The following is a 23,215-nucleotide window of genomic DNA, read 5'->3' on the forward strand; positions in this document are numbered from 1 at the left end:
ATAACCCTGAAATGCACATGTGGCAGTACCAGCATGAGAATGGAACAGAGGTGCATGACTTTCATGGTTCAGCTCCTGCTAGACTGGCCCGTCAGCCCAAAACCATACCAATCTGGGCACTTCAACCATATCCTCCTGCCTTGGAATGAGCCTTAGGCACACAGGCAGCTCCACAGCTCTCTTCTGAAATAAATCCCCTCTGTAACACAACCTGGAGGGTGTTTATTGACTTGAATTTCACCTGCACTTGCACCAAGTTGAGACCTTGTAATGACAGAGCTAAGACCCTGAATGCTCTGAAAATGTTTAATGAAATACTGCATGCAGTGTAAAGTGAATAATAACATCTCTGTATTTGGTGTACATGCAAAAAATGGTGGAAACTCAAACCTGAGAGCATGTTAATAGCATCGCAAAGAGGGAGATATCAGCTGCAGGTCAGGAAGGACAATAGATGGGGTGAGGTGTATGAGGTGGCACGTAGGTCAAGAGAAAAGGAGACATCAAAGTAAAATCCTTTTTCAAGACAAGATAGGAATGGATGAACTGTTGATACTTTAGTGAGATTATACATATGAATGCAGTTGCTTGGCAGTTTAGACATCTCAGTAACGTAATTGTCTCTGCTTTGCTAAGCTGCAAGGATGCCGTCCCTCCAATACATTTCTCAGGAGACAGCTTTCCACTTGGGCTTGGAAAAATGATAAGAAATGAACATGCAAAGTTCAATGGGCAGTTTAGCAAATCACCGAAGAGCGAGCACATGTTTAACATGCTGTTCTAAGGCCTTCCACGCTCCTACCTTTGCCAGACAAATGCACTGTTTCATATTAAAATAATTATCCAGGACATTTATGAACAAGAAAACTAAGATCTCTTCTGTTACCATATAAGGGAAATGAATACTGCTCAAGGTAGGTGGCAACAAAAATGCCTACCTGCCTCCCTGGGGTAGTCAACAACACACAAAATCCCAGAACAACCCAAAACTTGTCCAACCAAAATTTGAAGTTCAAACTTCAAACTAATAAAATAAAAATTAAACACTGAACACAATCACCAACAGCATTTTCTCTACGCAGACACATGCAGAGAGCTCACAGATAAAACACTACATGTCAGCCTATGTTCCTGCATGCTTTGCGTTAAAAGGGTGTGAAGTCCTATGGGAATACAAGAATATCCTGAGTTCTTACTATCAAATGTCAACTTGCCCCCTTTCCAAACTATATGCACCTATATTTTTCTAGAAATCAACAGCATCTCTGAAGTCCTACAATAATTTTAAAAAGAAAACCCTACAGCAATGCAAACATAGCATTCACCCACACCAGGTCCACAAAGATCTAAGACACAGAGAATGCCTTAGGACTGCAAAGAGACAGCAGATTCCACCAACTAAACTCCTACCCCAACAGAGGAAATCAAAGTACAAACCAAACCAAAGCAAAGACCTAACTGCTTTTCTTTTTTTTTTTTTTTGGAGGGCAAAGAGAAACAGGTAGTGAAATGTGGAACGGCAATCTCATTAGGAATGGGGATTTTATCCAAAAAATAATCCTAGAGGTGGGACTGAAAATAACATGGTAACATTTAAGCCTACACAATGTTAAATGCAGAGAACAAATGATGCTATTTAGCAGCAAATTATGTGATGCAGAACAAAATACTTGATACCACAGCTGCATGTATGATTACTTAGCCTCTAGCTTTTAGAAGAGGAAACAAAACTGCATAGGTCTGTTTTGAGTATTGACTTTTAATAGCTTGTTTCTCATAAGGGAACAGGGGATGTTTTCTGCTTTAGAAATACAGGTATCAGTTGATCTTTAAATACAGCCTGCTCCTGCCCAACAGGTCAGGTACATAATTTATTTGGCTTCAGCTTTTGTTTTTATGCATTAAGCAACTTTCAACCTTCTTCTGTCATACAATATATAGACAAATTTAAGTACAGTAGCAGTGTAGGTATTTTACCATCTTCACATTTTCTTGACATACTGGACAAGGCGATACACATCAGTCTGCCCCCAGGCCCCGGTTTCAGACAAAGCTCATTGAATACTGCTTTCAGTGGCACATTCAACTTGCTCCCACATTTAATTTGCTAAATCTACCGAAACAGACCCTTTGGGAATATCAGGAATTATTTCCAACTTTGTCCAGTGGCATTCAAATGCTCAGGCGACTACTGGTAACTGTAATTTTATGGTTACTACAGATGTTGCACGCTAACAGTAAAAAGAAAGTTTTAGAACTGGACAAGCTATAGTAATCTAGATTTTGGTAGAGGAATTACATACAAAAATGGGGACTTTATATATATATATAGTTTTCAATCTGTAGTTTCATTTTTCAAAATAAAACCTGTATATATAAATGGATAATATTCAAGATCTGTGTAACAGTTGTTTTCTGGCTAAAACAATATATTTAGACAGAATCTCACTTTCTGTTTTTCAGTTCAAATATACTAGCCAGTCCAGTCCTTTGGGAGAAAAAAACTTCAATTTTTAAATCCTTTAGGATCCATCAGATTCATTATGTGCTAACGACCTTGACTTATACAATATATTATATTATGAGGTGAACTAAAGGGGTTTAGATATCGGAAGTATCGGTCTGGATGCAGTAAGCCAAACAGCCGTTTAAACATGATACTACAGCTGAAATAAGTCTCTGTCAGAATAAAAACCAACGTTCATAAAAACAGCAGCAGCCATCAATAACATTCACAACTGCAGGGATTTTTTACTGTGTGTGATTTTGCATTATAAGTAGAAGCCACAATAGTTTAAAGCAAAATTTAAAAAAATATCACTATAGTCTTGAATTTAATATTGTGAATTGTCACTCTTATAGCTGTTTATAGAAGTGTACTAAAAAAATTTACTTAAACACATGAATTTAAGACTTTCACTTTATTCAGCAAATTGGTTTATTTACACAATGGGGAACGCTGGTTGAATGCTGTCAATGTAATAAAAACAAATCTAACAGAGACAATACTGAACTCTCTCTATGTATTCATAGCAGAAATGACAAACTATTTCCTTACCTGTATCAGGAACATCAAGCGCAACAACGGGACAGTATCATAGGACACTGATTTAACAATAAACCACAGAGGTCCAGTAATACTATGGCAATTTACTCATGTATTTACTGACTTTAAAATAAAAACATTAAAAGTCAGCAATACCCAGTAAAAAGTTCTGTCAATTATCAGAGTCAAACTCTGATGAGTAGGTCAGTAAAACCTTATCAGATCATCCACAGTTCATAAAGTGACATGAGTTGCTTCAGACCACCAATACAGAAACAAAATTGATGAAAACAGATTATCCTCTAAAAGGCAACGATGATCTGATAAGGGTTTAACTTAATGGAAATTTAAAAAAAATAAGAATTGCAGAGCACAGCCCCTATTAGAACAAGCTAACTTTCCAACTTTCAAAAAAGACAAAAAAAATTTGAGAGAAAGAAAAAAAAAACAAAAAACACTTCAACATGAAGCTACCATACAAAGTTTTTGTTTGTTTTCCTTTTTTGTTGTTTTTTGTCTGTTTCTTTTTTTCTTTTAAGAGTTCAGAGTTGAAATTTAATCCTGGCTTTTTAGGGAGAAGGACAGTTTTGGCCTAGACTTTCCTTTGCCCAGGATAATTTTTTGCTCTTCCTTTTGCTGACGCTGTCTCTCTTGTTCTAGTTTCATCCTCTCCTCATGAATCTTTCTTTGTTCTTCAACAATTTTCAATTGTTCTTCAGCCTGTATAGGAAAATGGCAAAATTTAGGTCAGCATATTTTGTAGTTATAAAAGCAATTTACAAGTCCATATTAACTTCCAAACAGGTGCATAAGTATGTAAGCTGTTCTGCCAGAGCTGGGTGCCATAGTTGGTTTCAGTGAAATCATTTATAAAATGGTTATTTGAATTGAGTTTTAAAGAAACTCTGAGAACTTTCTATAGCTAGTGTATCAAAACCTGGAGTGCTTACATGCCAAGTTTTTCAGCACTGCTTTGCAAACAACACATTATATTTTAATTAAGGAAGACATTAGATACATACAGAAATTGTCCCAACACTTGTCACATGTAAGCTGAAGTAACATACACACATAATGAAGTCACATATCTTCATGCTGAGGTCGCCCTGCTCCAAAACCCATCTAAAAACCCCTCCTAATCCAAAACCATCTTCACTTGATTTGCAACTAGTCTATCCTTACATTGACCTGTGGTTCTTAGAGCTCTCCCAGTGGTCTTCTAAAGGTGCTTATTTAGTTCATTACATCAGTCAATACTTTAAATTTTCCATTTGTCCTGTTTCTAATGTAAGAGGTTGAAAAAAGGGTAAAACAGAAAGAAATCTAAAGCAGATGTAGTTCAAGCAAAAATATTTAAGAAGCCTCATTTTTATATGAAAGAGGTGTAATTACTTGGGCAATTGAAACTGACAGAGTTCAATCAGGATTTAGAAGCAGCTTAGTTCGTCTTATCATCAATTGATTATAATCAGCTAAATCATATTGAATGTTTTCATGTGGTGAGCACCTGATTTAAAAGGGCTTAAGAAGACCAACCTAAGTTAGACTTTCTTAGCTTACAGATCTTAAGCTTATGCTGAAAGTCCCTTTCAGCACTTCTACATCAACATTACACTAGAATCAAATCTAGTTTGTACTTGTCCCACTCAACAAAACAGAATTAGTCAGACAAAGCTGAACATGTTGGCAAACTTACTTCAACCCTCCCCATGAGATATAGTTAAAATGTACTTTTCAAATTCTGAAGGCAACGATTTGCCCTCTAAATTAACTGCATCCAAACTATTTCACCAGGCTAGTGTTACTGCTAAGGATCTGGTCTTTTATGCTCAGAGGAAGGAGAGCAATGTTACTGATAGAAACAGCAATATGAAAGTTAAACTCTAGAAAAGGTTGATTTGTTTATTTTAACTGTGTTGCAAATCTGGCAGAGACACCTATATTTCCCTACAGAACCGTTAACTACAGCTTCACATACCAGTTTAGCTTGTGCTTCTGCAATTTTTCGATTATTCTCTTCTAGTATTCGCTCTAGTTCCTCACGCTTTGCACGCTCTTCTTCCTAAAGGGGAGGACAGGGCAAGATGTTAGTAAAGTAAAATATTCATTTTTGCATGTTCACTAATCTTTCTCAGAATTCTTCTGTGAACTGACTTAAAGTGGCAGCTTTACAGCCACCTATTTTGCCTCACAACGGTAAACTGTGCAGCCACTAAAACTGGTTTCTAGCACTCAATTTAAATCATCCCGCCCAGTCCAAACAGCAACCAACTAAACCCTCCCTAATCATAGAATCCTGACAATTTATTACTAGAATTTTAATATCACACAAATCAACAAGGACAACTACAAAAACTGGATAGTATTTACCAAATTAAAAAGTAATATAGAAAATATAAATAAAGTGAATAGTTTGTCTCACCAATTAAGTATACCTACGTATTCTTTACCTATACTCCTTTAATCAGCATTAAAAGTTGAATATTTACTGTCTTGTCCAGTGTCCTGCAGAGTGTGCTCCTCGGCTGCCATACGCGCCAGCTTCCTCTTTAAAATGATTTGTACTGTTAGCTTGGCAATACCTGCATCAGCAGCTCAACCATTTATAAAGAAACAACATACAAGGAAGGCTGAGCTGAGGAATGCAGATGTTTATGGTAAGAAGGAACAAAAATATGTAAATCATTCCTAAGGCAAACAGTTAATAAGAAAAATACATTTACTGTTAGTGAAAAATACAAATGGTAATCCATACTTCATGGAGCTATGGGCTTCTTTCATGGGGAGAATGGACTTAACATTCAGTATTTTGACAATTTTAAGACAGCTGAAACTGTCTGCAGTATGAACTTGGAATTCAGGAGTCCAGGGAAGGCAAGATCAGGAAATAAAGCCTTGTAATTGTTGTTTTCTTGGTGAATTTTATGGAACTCTGTTATGCAACTCAAATATGAAGACTGCGTGAAAAATTTTGAAGTGTTTCAGTTCACATAATATATATCCAAATTATTTTTATATTTGGAGGATTTAAAGTTAGCCAGAGGTTTGTGTCTGTGTAAGAAAAAAAAGTTAATACGAACAAAGCAAGCATATGAAAACTTCTTACTATGACTAGTAACCAGCTACTAGCTAGCACACTTCACTCCAGGCATGGAGGTTCATTCTGCATTACAAGGAACTGGTGGGACTTCTCCACATGACGACGATACCAAAAATACTTTTTTTTAAAAAAAAAAGTCATCCATCTGATCAAATGAAAACCTCTACATATGAAGAATTTGCTGACTACAAACACGTAAATTCAACTTAAACTCTGATATTAAAGTCTGAATTTGCAAGAAAGTATAATTTATTTATTCTCTTTAGTATTTATTATAACTCAGCATTCCATTTGTTTCCATTTGATTTGATACTATGTGACTGACAAGTCACATCTAGTATGAAGGGGAAAGTTGCAATGCTACTGTCTCTCCTTTCACAAGCCAATCAAAATATTAATTTAAGACAAACTGTGTAGGACATAGAGAGTGAAAAAAGCATTTAACACTTATGACTATTTAGCACAAATTTCCTCTATGGTTCGAAGTTTGTCTTGAAATTTCTGGATCCTGGAATGATTGGTGCAGGCAGGCATCAAAGCCTTTAGTAGCAAATTACTGTCTCACAGAAAGACATTTTCAGCTTCTGCTCCAGCTGCTGATTAAAAAAATAAAACAAAACAACAAAAAAAGGCCCCAAAAACCCAAGTCACACGTTCAGCTTGACTTCAGACAAGGGCAACCTGCTCTTTTATAACTTCTAGGGAGAAAAAAAGGAGTTGTTAGTAGTTATTAAAAATGGATATAATGATTTGGACAGAGATCCTTCGTGAAGACGTGGATGGGCTTATGCTCGAAGTCCCAGAATTAGTCCAATGTATGCTCAAGGAAAATGTTCATTTTAAATGAAGAATAGGAAACCTATTTGTTAAAAGACAGGTACTGCAGCTCACTGCTGGACCCTGCTTTTTGCCTGGCTGAAGGCAAAAGCCTCTTACAGTCTAGGTAAACAAAATGAAACAAATGAAGGATACATAATTACATATTTTTTAATACCCTTCCCCAAAATGAAAGGACTGCTGATAAATCCTGCAGCCATGGCAAAAGTTTCAAACAATTCTGAAATATATGTAGGTCAGTTCCATTAAGAATCAAGTATCCTTGTTCAGGTTTTAGGAGAGTAACTGTTTAAATATCAGTGAGCTCCTCTGAATAGGCTAGAAATTAAGTTTCGCAGCAATGCAAGTTTATATGAGAAGGGAATTAGATTTGCTGTATTCCATCTCTTTGTGAACCGAACAGGAGGCACAAACCGACACTGAAAGTTTTGCCATGGACTGTCTCTACTTTCCAAACGACCGAGCGTTACCTCTCTGGCTTTTTGTGCTGCAAGTTCAGCTTGTCGCTGTCGCTCGAGTTCTTCGAGCAACTGTTTTTCCATGATGCGCTTAGCCTCCTCCACCCTGCGGAGAACCTCTCGCTCAATCTCATCCTTTCTTTTCTCCAACTCTTCTTCTACGCGTTTAGCTACAAGTTCTTCCACCCTTCGAGCAGTTTCTTCCTCTATGAGTTTCTCTTCAATTTCTTGTTGACGACTGCAAAATGCAAACATGAGGATTACATTTTTAATCAATAACAATGGCACTGAAATAAACTCCTTCAACACGCAGCATCAGCTATGCTACTGAATAATTTTTACACATAGATTATATATTTAAGAATATTTTGCCCTATATAAAAAGAAAGTGAATATTCAGGCAGTGCTCCTATAACAGGGAATCCATTCAGACCATTCCATATTTAGTATCTTTCTATATAACAACAGACTAAATCGAGGACAACTTATCATACTACTTCTTGATCACAACTGGGGCGGGGAAGAAAAAACACAACCCAAACCAACAATTACAATACCATGGCCCTCTCCTCAAAAAAATCCAAATCCATACTCCACCCAACTTTGACTATCATTCACCCTTCAGGAGTTTATATGCCCTCAATTTTAAGCCACGTATAGCAATAATATCTTGTGAAATCTTGCCTTAAAGCCACCACCTTAGAAGCACCAAACTATTTCCAGTATCTTAAAACAGAAGATAGAAGCAATAAAATTTGTGATTTCAAACTTGTGACTTCACCTAGAATTCCAGGTATTATACCTGTAATCTAGTTATCCAACCATTTACCTTAACAAATATTTCAGTAACTTCAGATGTTAAAAAAAAAAAAAAAAAAAAGTTAATTGCAGGACTCTGTTTCTACCATAATGACCAAAAATAAGCACTAAAGAAATCCTTGCAAACTGCATCTTTCCATGTTCTGAGTTTTGGAAATATTTTCAAATGTCTTGTCTTTATTTTAGTTGAGCAGCAGTATTATAACTCAGGTTGATCACTGTTTTAATTTTTCATTTAAAGGAATACAAAAATCAGGTAAATTTGCAGCTTAATTACCACACAGAGAAAAAACTCCAGGTAATAATCACAAGAGCAACAAGGCAATTAGATATCCAAGGATGATCAACAGTGAATACTCTATATTTCATGTAGTACAATTAATCTGGAGTTATTATGGGCTTTGGGGAGAACACTCTTGGTTTTAAACTTGATATTGAACTTTCGCTTCAAATATTCCATGAAGTACAGAACAATCTTATGAAACTTTTCTTCTGTTCTGGCCTGTCAGCAGCACAAATCCAAGATTTACAAGAACAACTACTGTTGTAGTATCTTAATATCCTGTCATTTTCAGAATGATTGCATTTTCCTATCTCATTTGGAAAATCTTTCCTAATCTATCTTATTTGAAAAACAACTAACTAAAAAAAATGTTACATAATTAACCAACTTTTAGATGACCCATGGCACAACTTGCAAATATGCAATGGGAGATGTGAAATATGGATTACTTATCTAGATAACCATGGGAAACATGAAGGTGAAAGGCTCCCAATTTCCCCTAGTCATGTGTCACCTTTTCAAAACTACTGAGCTATGTGGATCTACTACACTTACTGAACTAAGTGGATCTCTTTCAGTAGAAAGTTTTGGAATCCTCAACTCAATCATTTGGCCAGAGAACACACCAATTTTAGTCTTACAATTCTCAAGAGATAGCAAATTTAGCTGGGGGAGCATTCATTTTTCCAAAATGAACACAAAAAATCTTGAAGTTATTTTTTTCAGAAAAAAAAAAAAACCCAAAGCAATGTACGGCAAACAAAAAACCTAGACCACTCCCAAAATAAATGCATCCACCCCACTCAAATAAATATGATTTTAAAAGGTTTCCCTTCCTTCTTATTCAGCGGCGAGTTCTCTCACCATCCTGAACCAATGCTGCTTAGTGTACATAAGAGGCTAGAGTTCCAGAGAAATAAACTGTCATCAAGTACATATTCTCATGTTTTATTAAACTACCATAGCTTTACAGTTAACATCAGGAAATCTAGGAAAAAAGTTAGCTAATTGAATGAAGTTACAAAAATACCATGGCATTCATGTCTGAAATAGATTTTCAAATATCCTCAGCAATTGATGATGCACTCAAGCACTGTGCCTGCACACGTTCCAGTCTTCTCACTCCAACAAACTCCATTCAAATTTAATTAAAAGAATCAAATGTATTTTGAGGCTCATAGGCAATGACATTACAATGGCTTAGACCTTATTAAGAAAATAAAATTACGATCACAGATATAAATCTCAGTGATTTATTTTGTAGCATACCAATTTTTTTTTTAAATCACATGAACTTTTAGTATTTTATCATTTCATGAACTTCCAGTATTTTATCATTTAATCATGCTGGCCTAGTGAGTTATGATTCCAGAGCAACAGATAAGTCACTAGTGTAAAAAACTATTTTTTGTATGATCCATTTACTTCTTAAAGACTAATTGTATGAAATCTGCAGAAAAAAAACAACTTACATTTTACCAAATTTCGGAGGGGGAAAAAAAGTCATACCTGCAAGGCAAGGAAATGAGCACTATAGGAAAGGGCTGAAGTTAGGCTGTGTATTGAGATTTGAACAAGACACAGAAGAAGAAAGTCAGTTCCAATCTATGAATGATCCACCAATGGATTCAGTCAGAAAGAAAGTACTTCTTTCCTTATCTAACATGAATCTATACTAACATATGTAACACAATTTACAGACAGCTTACTAAAATACCAGACTTTTCTACTCTAAGTTTTATTGCTTCCTTTTTTTTTAAATTTAAAGTATGTTGTAGAAGTATCAAAATTCCATACCAATTTTTTTCCAATACTGGTTCTTCCTCAAATGTCTACTATTCTGTAGCAAGTATTACTGAAATATCATATTCCTTCTATAGAGACTTCATGAGCTTTTTAAAATTTTAAAGCTAACTTACATAGAAAATTTACTTACACATGAACTAAACCAGCTTCTTAGTACTACAATAAACTACTCGTTCTATTCTCAAATTTTTAAGCACATTCCACTTCTTCATTGTAGACATGCACACAATATTTTTTCTTAATTTAGGTACTGAATGAAATTCTAAACCACAAAACTAGGATCAGTATGTCAAAATATGTCAGTTTTCAAATGTTTGTGTTACTGTGGAAGTTTTCGACTGTCAAAACTCTGAAGTTAGCAAAAGTGATTATCTTCAAAGGAAAATTAAAGTGACAGCTTGGGCTCAGCAAGCCCGACCACGACAACTAGTATTTCCTGAGAACGATATGGCTCAAGTAAAGCTCCACCTGAGAATTAACAGAACCACTGGGCTTTACAGGTACAAACAGTGCTTTTTCTGGATAAGGTGATCCAATGAGCAAGGGTAGTGCTCAAAAAACAAAGAATCGCCTGATTACAAACCATTCTTCTCTCCGCTGCATAAAGGCCTGTTTTATAACTTTATAGCTGCTAAACATATTAATGCGTCCCCATCGGTTATTAAAATAGTATTTTTATCTGCAGACTTAATAAATAACCACACTCCCCATAAACATAACATAAACTGAAAAAAGGGCAAGGTTTCAAACGAAACAAGTCACCGGATCTCACTGTCCCTCCCATGTGGCAAGAAAGTAATCCCACACTGTTAATATAGCAGCTGCATAGTTTCTTGAAACCCTCACTCAAGCACCTCCAGATGCCTCCGCTCGACGCGTAACAAGCTCCACGCCACGAAGGGGAGGGGCGGGCGTGTGGCAGTGCAGCACAAAGCCTCAGGGGCGCCGAGGCCTCCGCCGCACAGGGAAGTTTAGGAGCAGTGCCGCAGGGAGAGACCAGCGACGGCGGACGGGAAGCGGGCAGAGCCGGCGACAAGGGAGGAGGCGTGCGGGGGGCTCGCAGCCGAGTGGGCGGCTCCTAACGCACCTGAGGGAGCCGGGCTTTGAGACAGGGGCGGATGGCGGGAAAACAGGCATTGGTCCGGCCTCAGCGAGGGCCCAAACGCCTGCAGCCAGCCGCAGGCGGCCCTAGCCCACAGAGAGAAGGCGCGGAGAGAGGGACACCGAGCACTTCCCTTCCTCCCCCATCCCTCAACACCCCCCTCGTCCCCAGCGCAGGCCCGGGGCTCACATTTTCCGCTGCCGCTCGAACTCCGCTTTTTTCTCCTCCTCCTCCCGCTTCTGTTTCTCATCCAGGCTGCTGCGCTTGCTCACCGTGCGCCCGAAGATGTCGATACGGTCGGGGGGGGAGGAGGCGCGGTCGCGGTCCCGGTCCCGGTCGCGCCGGGAGGAAGGGGCCGTATTAGAGCGCGAGCGGGAGCGGGACTCCCGGCGCCGGTTCCGCTTGCTCTCCCGGGACTTGGAGCGCTTCCTTGCCCGCTCCTTTTCTCGGGATCGGGACCGCGATCGGCTCCGGTTCTTCTTGTTGTGCTTGGAGCTCTTGGTGTGCTTGGAGCGGGACGAGCTCCTGCTGCGGGACCGACCCATCCCGGCAGAGGAGAGAAGAGGCCGCGCCGGTGACCGCTCGACCACCCCCGCCCCCTTTGCTAGCGGCGCCCGAGAGAGGTGCGAGGAGGCTCTGCGCGCATCAGCACCGCCCTGGCGGGCCCTTCGTCTTCTCCCTTTCCACCGCTTTGCGCTGCGAGGAAAAGGAGCAGGCCCCGGGAGCGGGAGCGAGTCCGGACGCAGCCAAGATGGCGGCCCTGGCTGAGCAGTGACTCTCCTCTCCCGCCCCACAATGCACCGCGCTGTGCTCGAGCCGTTCGCTCCCCCCCCGCAGCCTCCGGCGCCGCGCCGGAGGAGCACGAGAGCACTCGGCACTATTCGGCAGCCAATGGCGAGCGGCGCTCGGAGCGGGCCCCTCGGCGGCGGTGGCGGAGAGCGCGCCGGCCGAGGGGTCGCCTCAGAGAGAGTTTCTGTGTTTCCTTTGATTGAAAGTTCTCTCAGACATTGATTATCTTATTTTTATTTCGTTTTGATACGGGTAACAGAGAGAATTATCACTGCAGGTGAAGGAAGTTGCGAGAAACACTTAGAGCCCCCGCTAAATTGTGAAAATGAGTTTTTGAATCCTCTGTTGTACCACTGTGAAGACCCACCCTTAAAGGGAAAGAATCGCCTGGGAGTCGTAAATGATCAATGGTCGAAAGGAACAACAAGAGTCCGAGGGGTTGCAAACAACCAGAAAGTTTTATCAGTGAATTACACACTTGCAAAGAAATTAGTATGTTAGTCCCTGACCCACTGTACAAGGACACGGCAGTGGGTTTTGGATAAAGGAGCAGGGTGAAAGGGAAGAGAAGAATTAAAGAGGGGAAAATGAATTAAAGAAAGAAAGATGAAAAAGACGTCGTCAGTCCTGGTTCCAGCGTCGACCCAGCTGAGGGGATGTCAGTCCAGCTGTGTCGGTCTGGCCGATGAGATGCTCAGGGTGCCAGGGGTCTGTTTCCTGGTGGTTTCGGTGTGGCACAGGGAAGGGCTGTCTTGGTCGCATTTAAATGTATTTATCTGTAGACATTATTGTCCATTGTTAGCTACAGATGTGTATGCATAGGAGAGTATGAACACAGTGATGTCCAGGTCAGGCAGAGAGTATGAGCTCAGAGGTTCTGTAGGCATCTGTGTAGGATGTTTTTATCCCAGTTCACTAAAAAGTCTTTTCTTCTAATCATTTGGTTGCCTTGCCTTCTTTTTCTTGAAGGAAGACTTTCTTATTTTGAAGTTCAGTCTATCTAGTACCAAAAATAAATCAAAGGGAGGCATTTTTCCGATGGGTCACTGTGCAAGTAACAGCAGAGTAATGGACACGGTGAAACCTGCACGGCAGGAATTCCAGTTCCACAGGCCCTGGGCACTCTTGTTTGTCCCTAGCCCGGGGGAAGCTTATGCAACAGGTAACTAAGGAAGTTCATAATCAGACCTTTTAGCCCCTGATCGGGTAGGTGAGTTTCTAGCTGGCACCTTTCCTGCAGCAACTTGTCTGCAAGTGGGTACTGGAGCTTTGAAATTCACACGGTGCATCAGCTTCTGGATGAAAAATGGATCATAATTTTTTTAGTACTACGTTTCATAGTGGATGTACTAAACTTGACCTGAAATGTAGCAGAGAGGAAGGGGTAGAATTAATTATTTTACAGTCACTTATAACTATAAATGAGTTTTTAAAATATTTATCATAAACTGAGTTTTCTCCTTGGTAAGTCACTACAATCTGGACCTGAATTTATCATTATTTTATTCCTATTTATTGACTAATATTGACTCATCAGAGCTATAAAATGTAATATGCAATGTTTTGTGAGAACAATTAATTATGATATATCGTGTAAAATTAAGGAATTATATAGATTAATGCAATAATTTTCCCCAATCCATTATTGCATTGTTCCATCTAATTTTTTAAAAGTTTCCAAATAATAAGAACACAAGATTTTTAATACATGTAATAGCTTAAGGTCATTAGTCTATTTACTTTGTTATTTATGAGGACTAAATTCTAGTACTTCTGGTAAAAGCTCCTTGTCCTCTTAAAAATACATTCTTAATAGACAAAAAAGTTAGTAGAAGAACATTTCTATCTATGATTTCTTTTTACTTTAAAGTTTCGTAGTTGTTTGATTGCTGTTTTTTTTAAAATTATATCACATTTTTTTTTCTAGCCTAATAGTAGTAAAATATTTAATAGTAGTAAAATATTAATATTTAGGTGGGTTTTTTTCAGATATAATTACAATTGATATGGAATTACAGTTCCAAAAGGAACTTTTTAGTAAATATTTAATTTTAAAACTTTATTACATAATTTATTTCTTGTTTTCAATTAATTAAAAAAGATGGTAATTTCCCTTGTCAGTTTCCATTCAAAATTTTCAAAGTTTGATTAAAGTAAGGCAATTTCTTTTTATTAAATAATATTAGAATTTTGAAGTTTTTAATCACATGTAAGTACATGTTTTATTCCCAGTTTGCAAGACATACTGAATTTCCATGCACTCTTGTGTTTTTGCATTTTTTTTTCCATTTTAATGTATCTCAGTATATTAAAATGCATAATTTGCTTCTTAAAACGGTTGCCTTGGAGTTGGAAAATACCTTATTTGACAGCCAAATGGTGGCATAATTAAAGCACCTCACCCTTCTTTACCTTGGCTACTGTCATCACATGAAACCTCTCAACCCACAGGCATTTGGGGGTAGCTGCACGGCAATACTGTGTTCCTATAATCTCCAAATTGTACCTGCTCTTGCTTGCACCACCACTTCTGTCATTAGCTGGGTCAAGAGGGATCTTGGGAGATTAAAGGTGGATTATTTTGGGCTGTGCTAGTGTGACACAGCTGGATGTGAGATCTTTGCAATAGGTCTAAAATAGAAGAACTCTGGAGGGCAAGCAGGGGAAGAAAGGAAGAGCATAATAGGATAAGGTGTTTGGTATGTAATTTGCTGTCATCTGGTAGAGTTTGCCTCACGATAGTAAGAGGGCAGAAGTAGCACAGAAGAGCTAAGGAAGAAAAGGTGGTTTAAATGTGTATTGGCTCTTTCAAAGTAGCTGTTTCAGCCAGCGTTTATTACAAGGTCAGAAACTTTGAATACAGGTTGGGGGGGGTTTTAATTTTTATTTTTTATTCTAAGTGAGTCAATGCTGGGATTCATGTCACACAGATCACAGAAGCTGTACAGGAGTAGAAGTTGTATCACTAAGTCATTTTTAAATTTTTTTTTTTCTACCTAATGCTGGAGTTGCTTGTTGTGCTTATGCATTTTCTGTCAGGTGCTTTGTTTCTCTTGGAGCAGCTCTGTGGAGTTCTGAACTGCTAAGCTGCAGAGGTAGGGAGATGAAGCACCCGGGAGACTGGCAGAACAGCTGTGAGGAAGGCATGGCAGGAGCATGGAACATTTGGCAGAAAGAGAAATATTCTTTCTAAAACTTGAGAGAATAAGTCACCAAAGCTCTGCTTCAAAGGACTGTCAAAAAGGGGAAAATCACTTTAACTGAAAGAATGTAGAGGAAATGCTGTGAAATGAGAAATTAAATAAATGGAAAGAGTTTTCACATGGCACCTATAAAGGAAAGTTGAGTAGATTGTATACATAAGTATAGTTATTAGATTAAATAACTATTTTCCTCTTTTCCATATGTTCAGATGATAATCATGTCCTTGGAAATGAGCAATACTGTACAGAATGCTGTTGAAAGTGTTTTGTAATTTGAATATGCAAAAAGGCACAGCTTGAGTAATCAGGACTAGTGTGTGTATATATGAGATTCAAATTAATTTAAAACAATATCTGGTTTCTTTCCCATGTGGATTTAGTTTTAGACAATAAATAAAATTGCCAAATTTACATCAATGTGGGAGTTTAAAAAATAATTATCAATGTGGAAATTTAAAAATTACATAAATTGTCAATGTCAGAGGACTTTTTGTTTGTTTGTTTTGTTTTATGTAAGCCCACTAACCACTTTTTTAACATTTGGACTGCTTTTATTCTGTATACATGGAAGAAGGGAAAGGAATGTTCATTTGCAGGATTTGTTTGCAGTGCCTGGTCTATTTAGGTCTTGAATGCTATTAGAAGTGGTGAACATAAGTTCTGATCACAGCTTGAGACACTGATCTGCGAACCATAGTGATTCATAGTAATGCACCATTTTCTCAGTATTTTTTTTTCTGCATCATTGATACCATGTGAAGTATGCACATTTAAGGTCACATAAAATTATTCATATATGGACCTATGACTTGGTCCCTCAAAGTTTGGCAGTAAAAGAAGTTCAACCAACCTTCCTGAGCAGCTGCATAATCATAGAGCTACTTTAACTCTGTAGGCATGCTCTTATTTATCTGAAGGATTTAATAGCAATTATAGTTCTGGTATGTGTGACTAGGGATTTAAGCCAATCAGCAATGAGTTGAGGTGTCATCTAAGTCTCATGAGGGACTGATCCAATATGAATACTGGGATAATGCCTTTAAAAAAAAACCCTAAAACCACGAACAAAACAAACCAGAGTAGCAATGAACACTGTTATTCAAAACCAGGTTGCTGATGATTCAGTGGTTAACATAGTGGTTAGACTTGTTGGACAAGCAGGAAAATGGGATTCAGGTGTGTCCTCATTCATATCAATGTCTCTTCCTTCCCATGACCGTATGTTAATCACCAGGCCAATGTCTAGGCTGGAGGAAGGTGAGAAGGGAGCTAAGGGCAAAGTTCCCCTCTGTGTCCTCACAGATTTCACAAAAAAGAAAATGAATGTTCAGAGGCAGGAGGCAACATGTTGTAACCTAATGTCAGCGGCACTCTGGAAGCAGGGGAGCAAGTTGTTCTGGATTTAAGTCTATTCAACAGACTAGTTTTAAATTTTGTTCCATAATCATGACAAAAGAGACAGGGCTAACCCTGAGAGCTGGATCATAAAACTTTAAAACTTGGCAGGTGCTGTAACTGCTTGGGTGCTGTATCATATTTCCCCTCCCACGGCAGCTGTGTTTCAAAAGGACTGAGTGTGTTCTGTTCTTCAAAGGCTACCGTAGGCACTGCCCTCAGGAGAGGACTCCCAGTTTTTGGCTCCTGACTAGATGAAGATGCCACCTTTGTGGTGCTGACTCAGACACTTTGGCTTTAACACGGCGACAGCCACGCCTCCTTCTACAGCACTTCCTTTTGGCTTGGTGTTTCCTAGTTAGCATTTGTATTTGATGAGTTCCTAAATTATGTTTAATTCAGAAAAAAAAGTATTTGGATTAAATACTGGCTGAGGAAATTTTATATCCAGAATGTTTGCCATATTTTGTCTGTAACCATGATTTTTCCTGTTTTTTTGGTTTTTTGTGTTTTTTTCCCTGCTTATTTCTTGAAACACACAAATAGCTCTAGTAGTATCACTTTTTTTGTATGAAAATGACTGGGAGTGATTACTTTTTTTTTTTCCCCAAGTAGTCTGGAAGCAAGTTGTTTATGATAAAAATAGGGTTGCAGGTATGAGAAAAGCATCCTACCTACACTTCAAAATTAAGTCAATGTTACCACAGTTAATGGGAATTGACCCTGAAGCATTATTTAATGTTTACAGCTATTCTGTTAAAATTTTATCAAATTTTATCAAAAAAGGTCAGATGAAACATTTTTTTTCTTCTACTCATGCAAATTGATGAACTTTAAAACTTGTACATATTAGAGTGAGCAGAAAATAACAATTATGCTTAGCTAAAAAATATAAGACATGAGCAAGCCAGTTTAGCAGGAAGTCTTCTGAGTGCCAGTTTCTGCCTCCTGTATTCACAAAAGTAGTGCTTTGTTTTGCAAGTTGATTTGTTAATTAATTTCCCTGACTTGTTAGGTTAAAGGTTGAAGGAATAAAGTTTTGGGGCATGCTGCAATTTTATTGTACAGTTTTAACAGAAATTTTACTTTTGAAACTTTTTGAGAAAAATCTCACTAGAATGATGAAAGCTGAGACCTTGTACTTGTAGAAGTCTTTCTTAATGATCTGAAGAGTAATAAAATACTAAGGAGGAGATAGACATTTTGAAGTCTATTCTTCTGGGGGTTTTCATTTGTGTGTCTCTTCACTCTTTTTGGAAGACCAAAAATACTGTGGCATGTGTTATATTCCTCTAATAGTCTTCCTTATGTTTTATTCCTAAATTCTATCAATAGTAGTTGTTTGCAGATTATTAGATAATTTTTAAACTGCAATTATAGCAACTCTGCAGATCAAACTGAGTAGTATTTTCATGAGGGATCTGGCTGACTTGTCTTCGCTGATGATCTGTCACAGAGCTGTAACTATAGCTGTGACCTCAGCAGCACTAGGACAAGGCTGTCTTGATGATTTGTAAAGCTCTGAACACTGGGCACCCTCAGCATGTGTAGCATCCAACCCACTGCTTACGTAGTGTCCTGCCACACTGCACACAGCTACACACTCTGTAGTGTCTCTGCACAGTCTCTTTCATCAGCTGTCAACCCAGCTGGGCACTGATTTCACAACGGGTTTGGTTCATTTGGGTCTAAGATAACAGTGTTAGAACAAAACCAGCTTCCAAATGCATGGAGTATCTACTGCCTAGATGTACTATTCCAGAGATATACCTGGCATTAATGTCTGTGTGGTTTCTGGTCATTGGCGGTGTTTTGTGTTGACGTACAAGTTTGGTAAAGTTGTTTTCATGTTTTCATTTTCACAGATGCTAATTGTGGCTCTAAGAAGTCTCAGGATATAATCTTGGTAATGTGGGCAACAAAGTAAATGTGGAATGGAAGACACATTTCTTTTTTATCTCTTACCTGTATTGTTACAAACTTTTTGGATGGATGAAACATAGGCTTCTATTGTTTAAATCATTGCACTGTATAGTGTGGTGGTATATTTGCATTTGGATAGTTCTCTATATTTTGCTTTGTATCCTGTTTTTGGAGATGAGGAAGCAGCTAAGGAAAGAAGAAAATGTTGGCCGTGCAATGTTAAAACATTTGAAGAAATACTGTATTAAACACCACTTTTTAAAGGCAGATGCTGGTTGTGAATAAGAGTGGCAGAACATGCATGAAACAGTGAACAAATATACAATAAGATTTCAACTAGAATAAAATCTTGGTTTTGCTGTTGAAGCAAATCTCTCAAATGTCAATTTAATTTCATTTGGAGTGGTCTCAAACTGGGTGAACTGGGATATTTTTGGATAAGACTAAATCTAAAATAAAAACTGAAACATGGTACATTCTGTTAGAACATAAACACTTCTTTTTACTGTGAGGGTGACCCAGCACAGGTTGTCCTAGAAGGTTTTAGAGTATTCATACTTGGAGATATTCTGGGCATGGTCCTGGGCAACCTGCTCTAGGTGGTCGTGCTTGAACAGGGCAGATTGGACAAGCTGACCTCCAAAGGTCCCTTTCAGCCTGAGCTGTTCTGTGTTTCTGTGATATCTGATGATGTGTTCTAGAACTTTCTCTGCTGTTGGGGCTGCAGTCTGCAGGACTAGTCTAGGGCTAGTGGAAAGTAAAGCTCTTGCCAAAAGCAGGTCATGTGGGCATCCAGGTCTCAGCAGCCACTGTCTTAGTTCACAGACTTTTTATTGCAAAGTGCTACTCGCCAATGTGGTAACATCACGTAGAGCTGAGTTAGCGAGTCCTTTGGTGTTGGTTTCTTTGCTTCGGAGCACATAGGGCAAAAAGGCCAAAAGTTGATACAATTACTTTATATATTGGATCTCTACAGATGTAGCCCCTTAAGACATTTTTTTGCCGGCTACAAGACTGTGGTATTTGGCTGCCAGCACCTGATAGATAGGCAGGAGGCCAATCTAAATGTGTATAGCATTGGAATATCTAGTTAATCTGAGTTTATAGACTTTCCTGCTAGTTGCTTGATGACTTAGCACATCCTAGACTCTCTTCATTTAGCTCCATGTTGGATAATTACGTATTCTTTATGGCTTGCCAAAGGTAAGGAGAAGACATTAGTAGAGGAAAATAATACTGAGGTTGAATGGCACAGGAGTCATGGGAAGAGATGAAAGTATTGCACTAGATGGTGGGGGAGGATGTATGCAGCCTAGGGTTGGTATGCTGAAGGTTCATCTGTACACTCAATTCTGGAGCTCCTGCTGTATATTAGGCAATGAAATAATGCACTGACATGCTCTGACTGCTCAAAACAGGACTTCCAGGGCAAAATGCCATCCATGCTTACTCACCCTGCTGGATAGCATTGTCTGCAATTTTTCTCAGGCTGTTTCTACAGATATTCAGTCTTGGTGGTGCAGAGAGACCTGGAATTCTCTAAGAAGCTGTACTTCAGGAAAAGGTGACTTTGCTGCATCTGTATAAAAGTACTGCTGCAAAGAGAAAATGTGAACAAAAGTCTGGAGCTTCCCTCAGGCTTGGAGCCAAGAGCAGGCTTGCAGCTGATTGTGAGACATCTGTCATCAGCAGGAGCTGCCAGTAGTGGAGCTGGGGGCTACAAATGAGAATGACAGAAGTACATGATGACCTAGTGAAAGAAAAGGATTTTCTAGGACAGAGGGTAGTAGTTCATGATAAGAAGGCAAAATCAACCACATAGAAGATGATCAGGTGTGTGATGGGGGGTGGAGGGGTAACTAAAGCAGGCAAAAGATAAGCAGCCAAGATATAGGCTGTGAGTGAGCAATATTGGGGACGGATAGTAAAATGCATGCATTGGTGAGACAGGAAAGAGAGTGGTGGGAGAACAAATAGGAAATTAAGAACAAAAGAGGCAAGAAATGAAGGATGCAAAATCCCTGAAAACACTCACTGCATTAAGGGAAGGAAAAAAAACCCACAAAAATGTACTATATACGTATATGTACACTAATTTTCTTTATGGTCTGTTGCTAATGTTGTCAGAATGAATGTTAAACAGTTCAAATGGAATGGTGTCTGAGATGAATTCTCTTCAGCTGTACGTCTCCTAGGCAAATGTGTGAGAACTGCTGATCTGTTCATCTTGTTCAGATCACATGAATGTGAACACATTAGAGATTTGAGTTGGTGTTCTTCTCTACAAATATAGAGGGGAAAACAAAAGGAAAGAGAGAGCCTTGCCTGGGAAGAAAGGGAGGGATCCCATTATAACTGAGAGTCATACGACATCCCTTCTGGAGATGTGTTGAAATTTCCCATGGGAGGAAGAAGAATAAACAAAGGTCGGTATTACTAATAAAAGAAAAATAGTTGGCAGCTAAGGAAGCAATAATTATTTGATCACAGTGTTCTACAAAGCTAGCAACAGAAACAATACCAGTTTAAAGCAACAGGCCAAATGCATCTCACTTGCAACCAATGCTACCTGTTGTTATACCAGGGTCGTTTGCCTGTTTGCCTTACTGTTCTGAGAGCAGTCCTCTGCCAGGAGAATAAATATGTCCTGACTTTTCACCTTTGCTGCTTTACTCTTCTTATGACCACAGTGTTCCTGAGGGTTTATTGTATTTGACTTCTCATAGCTATTGTGCAGCAAGCAAGGAGTAGCTATTATCTCTGCTTCACAAATGAGTGACAGAGCCTGCAGGAGAGCAGTGCTTGCAGCTGCACAGCTCATGGCAGGCAAGGGACTTTGCAAATCACAGGCCAGCAGCTTTCTTTGCTCACTTTCTGTGGTGACAGAATCAGTAGTAGAATATTAGTACTGGGAGGGCAAGCAAAATTGTTTTTCTTGAGCAGTCAAGTTTACCTACTAGGAACTAACTGAACAAAGCATGCTATTGAAAATGTAAATTTAAAAAAATCCTCAAATCATCACTTCAGCAATTTCAATAGGAGATAAAAAATACAGTAATAATGATATGTCTGTTTGCCTTACAACAAGATCCTATTTAAAAGGAGTGCAATTTCATTTTAAGTTAAAACTGGCAAAGCCTGTTAATTCCAAATCATAACAGCCATTGTTATTTGTTAACAGATAGGTGTATGATGAGCTTGACAAAAGGAGGCTGTGCAGTGCTCTGGTCATGTTCCCAGCCCGCCTGACAATGTGGCTACAGCCCTTACTCTGCCCTTCCTCAGAGGTAACCTCACTGAATGGCACCATCTAGTTTAGCTCTGTCACCCTGCAAGCAGTTGTTCTGCATTCTCAGAGATCTTATCTTTACTAGCAGTGATTTGTGGGAAGGTTTGTTCCTCGATCACCAGGGCTTGCATAAAAACAACGTGCTATGGCAAGTATCTCTTTCTCCCACCTCAGTGCAATGCTGAAAGTGACTGAGAGGCAGTACTCCAGAAAGAGGCCAGGCTAATGCTGCTGGGAAGGGTGAGATTGTGTAACATATACTCAGTCCTCTGGGCTCTAGAGTGGATGGGTTGGATGTTCCCAACACACCAATTACTGTGCTTCTATAGGGACTGTAGCACACTGCATCTCATCTGCAGGAAAACTTACCCCTGTGGCTAGATCTTCTTTCCTGATTGTTTTTTTTGTTTTTTGTTTCAGTGATGTCAATTTCTTATGTCACTACATAAGGGTATCTATAAGAGCTTCAGGGTTGTCTTTGCTTTTTTTTTACTGAATCTTAGAGTTTGTGTTCTGTCTTCTTTGTATCTATGTTTGTCATCTCTGTTCTCCAAAAGGGTTCAGTCTCTTAGGATTGCTATTTCCTGTTAGTTACTTCAGAGAACAGAAGAGAAAGAAAAACATTACATTGACTTGTCAAGCTTTTTTATTACAAAAGCATTGTAAATTGAATAGTTTTTAATTTTAATAGTTTTTTGGTTTTTTTTACTATTTTAAGCATAGTCATCTTTTAGAACTTGCTGCATAGGAGCAAAACATACCATGCAAATTGCTGTTTCTAGTCATGTATGTTTTGGGGTTTTTTTTAAGTAGGCTTGAAGCTTTATGTTGAATATATTTTTGTTATTGAAAGAAAGTGGAACCTGAAACTACCATGATAGCTGAAGACTGATAGTTGTTGAATGGTCATTTTGCTGGGACCTTTGTATATGTCTGTGTATGAAACCGATTGTGCTTCATTCTGTAGTGTTCATTTAAGAAAGGAATTAATACTCTAAGTGAAAGTAACCTTACTTCTGACATAACTCTGTAAAGTTAGATATCAGCAATATTTTTTTCAAAGAGGTCATACATTTTGCTTTCATTACCCATTTGTGTGCAGCTATTAAAAAATGTCAAACTCCTAAATTAATATGAAAGCAATCAGTTCAAATATCCTATTTTT

General features: G+C 38.6%; 1 protein-coding gene across 3 annotated transcripts; it reads right to left on the bottom strand.

The window, feature by feature from the left end:
• Positions 1-1,739: 1,739 nt before the first annotated feature.
• ARGLU1 (arginine and glutamate rich 1) lies at positions 1,740-13,713 on the bottom strand. 3 transcript variants are annotated; one of them, XR_005257351.1, is made up of 4 exons: positions 11,641-13,713; positions 7,454-7,679; positions 5,025-5,593; positions 1,740-3,766 (listed from the first exon to the last, which is right to left on the bottom strand). XR_005257351.1 is itself a non-coding variant. In XM_038140395.1 (4 exons), the coding sequence occupies exons 1-4, from the start codon at positions 11,994-11,996 to the stop codon at positions 3,602-3,604; spliced, it is 831 nt and encodes a 276-aa protein (XP_037996323.1). In that variant the 5' UTR covers positions 11,997-13,657; the 3' UTR covers positions 1,740-3,601. The 3 variants fall into 3 exon arrangements, 1 of the variants encoding a protein (XP_037996323.1); XR_005257350.1 differs by having other exon boundaries at positions 5,025-5,108; positions 5,536-7,679; positions 11,641-13,705; XM_038140395.1 differs by having other exon boundaries at positions 5,025-5,108; positions 11,641-13,657.
• Between the last annotated feature and the right edge of the window lie 9,502 nt (positions 13,714-23,215).

The sequence above is a fragment of the Motacilla alba genome, chromosome 1 (assembly GCF_015832195.1).
Source record: "Motacilla alba alba isolate MOTALB_02 chromosome 1, Motacilla_alba_V1.0_pri, whole genome shotgun sequence".
In the NCBI taxonomy this organism is placed as follows: Eukaryota; Metazoa; Chordata; class Aves; order Passeriformes; family Motacillidae; genus Motacilla; species Motacilla alba.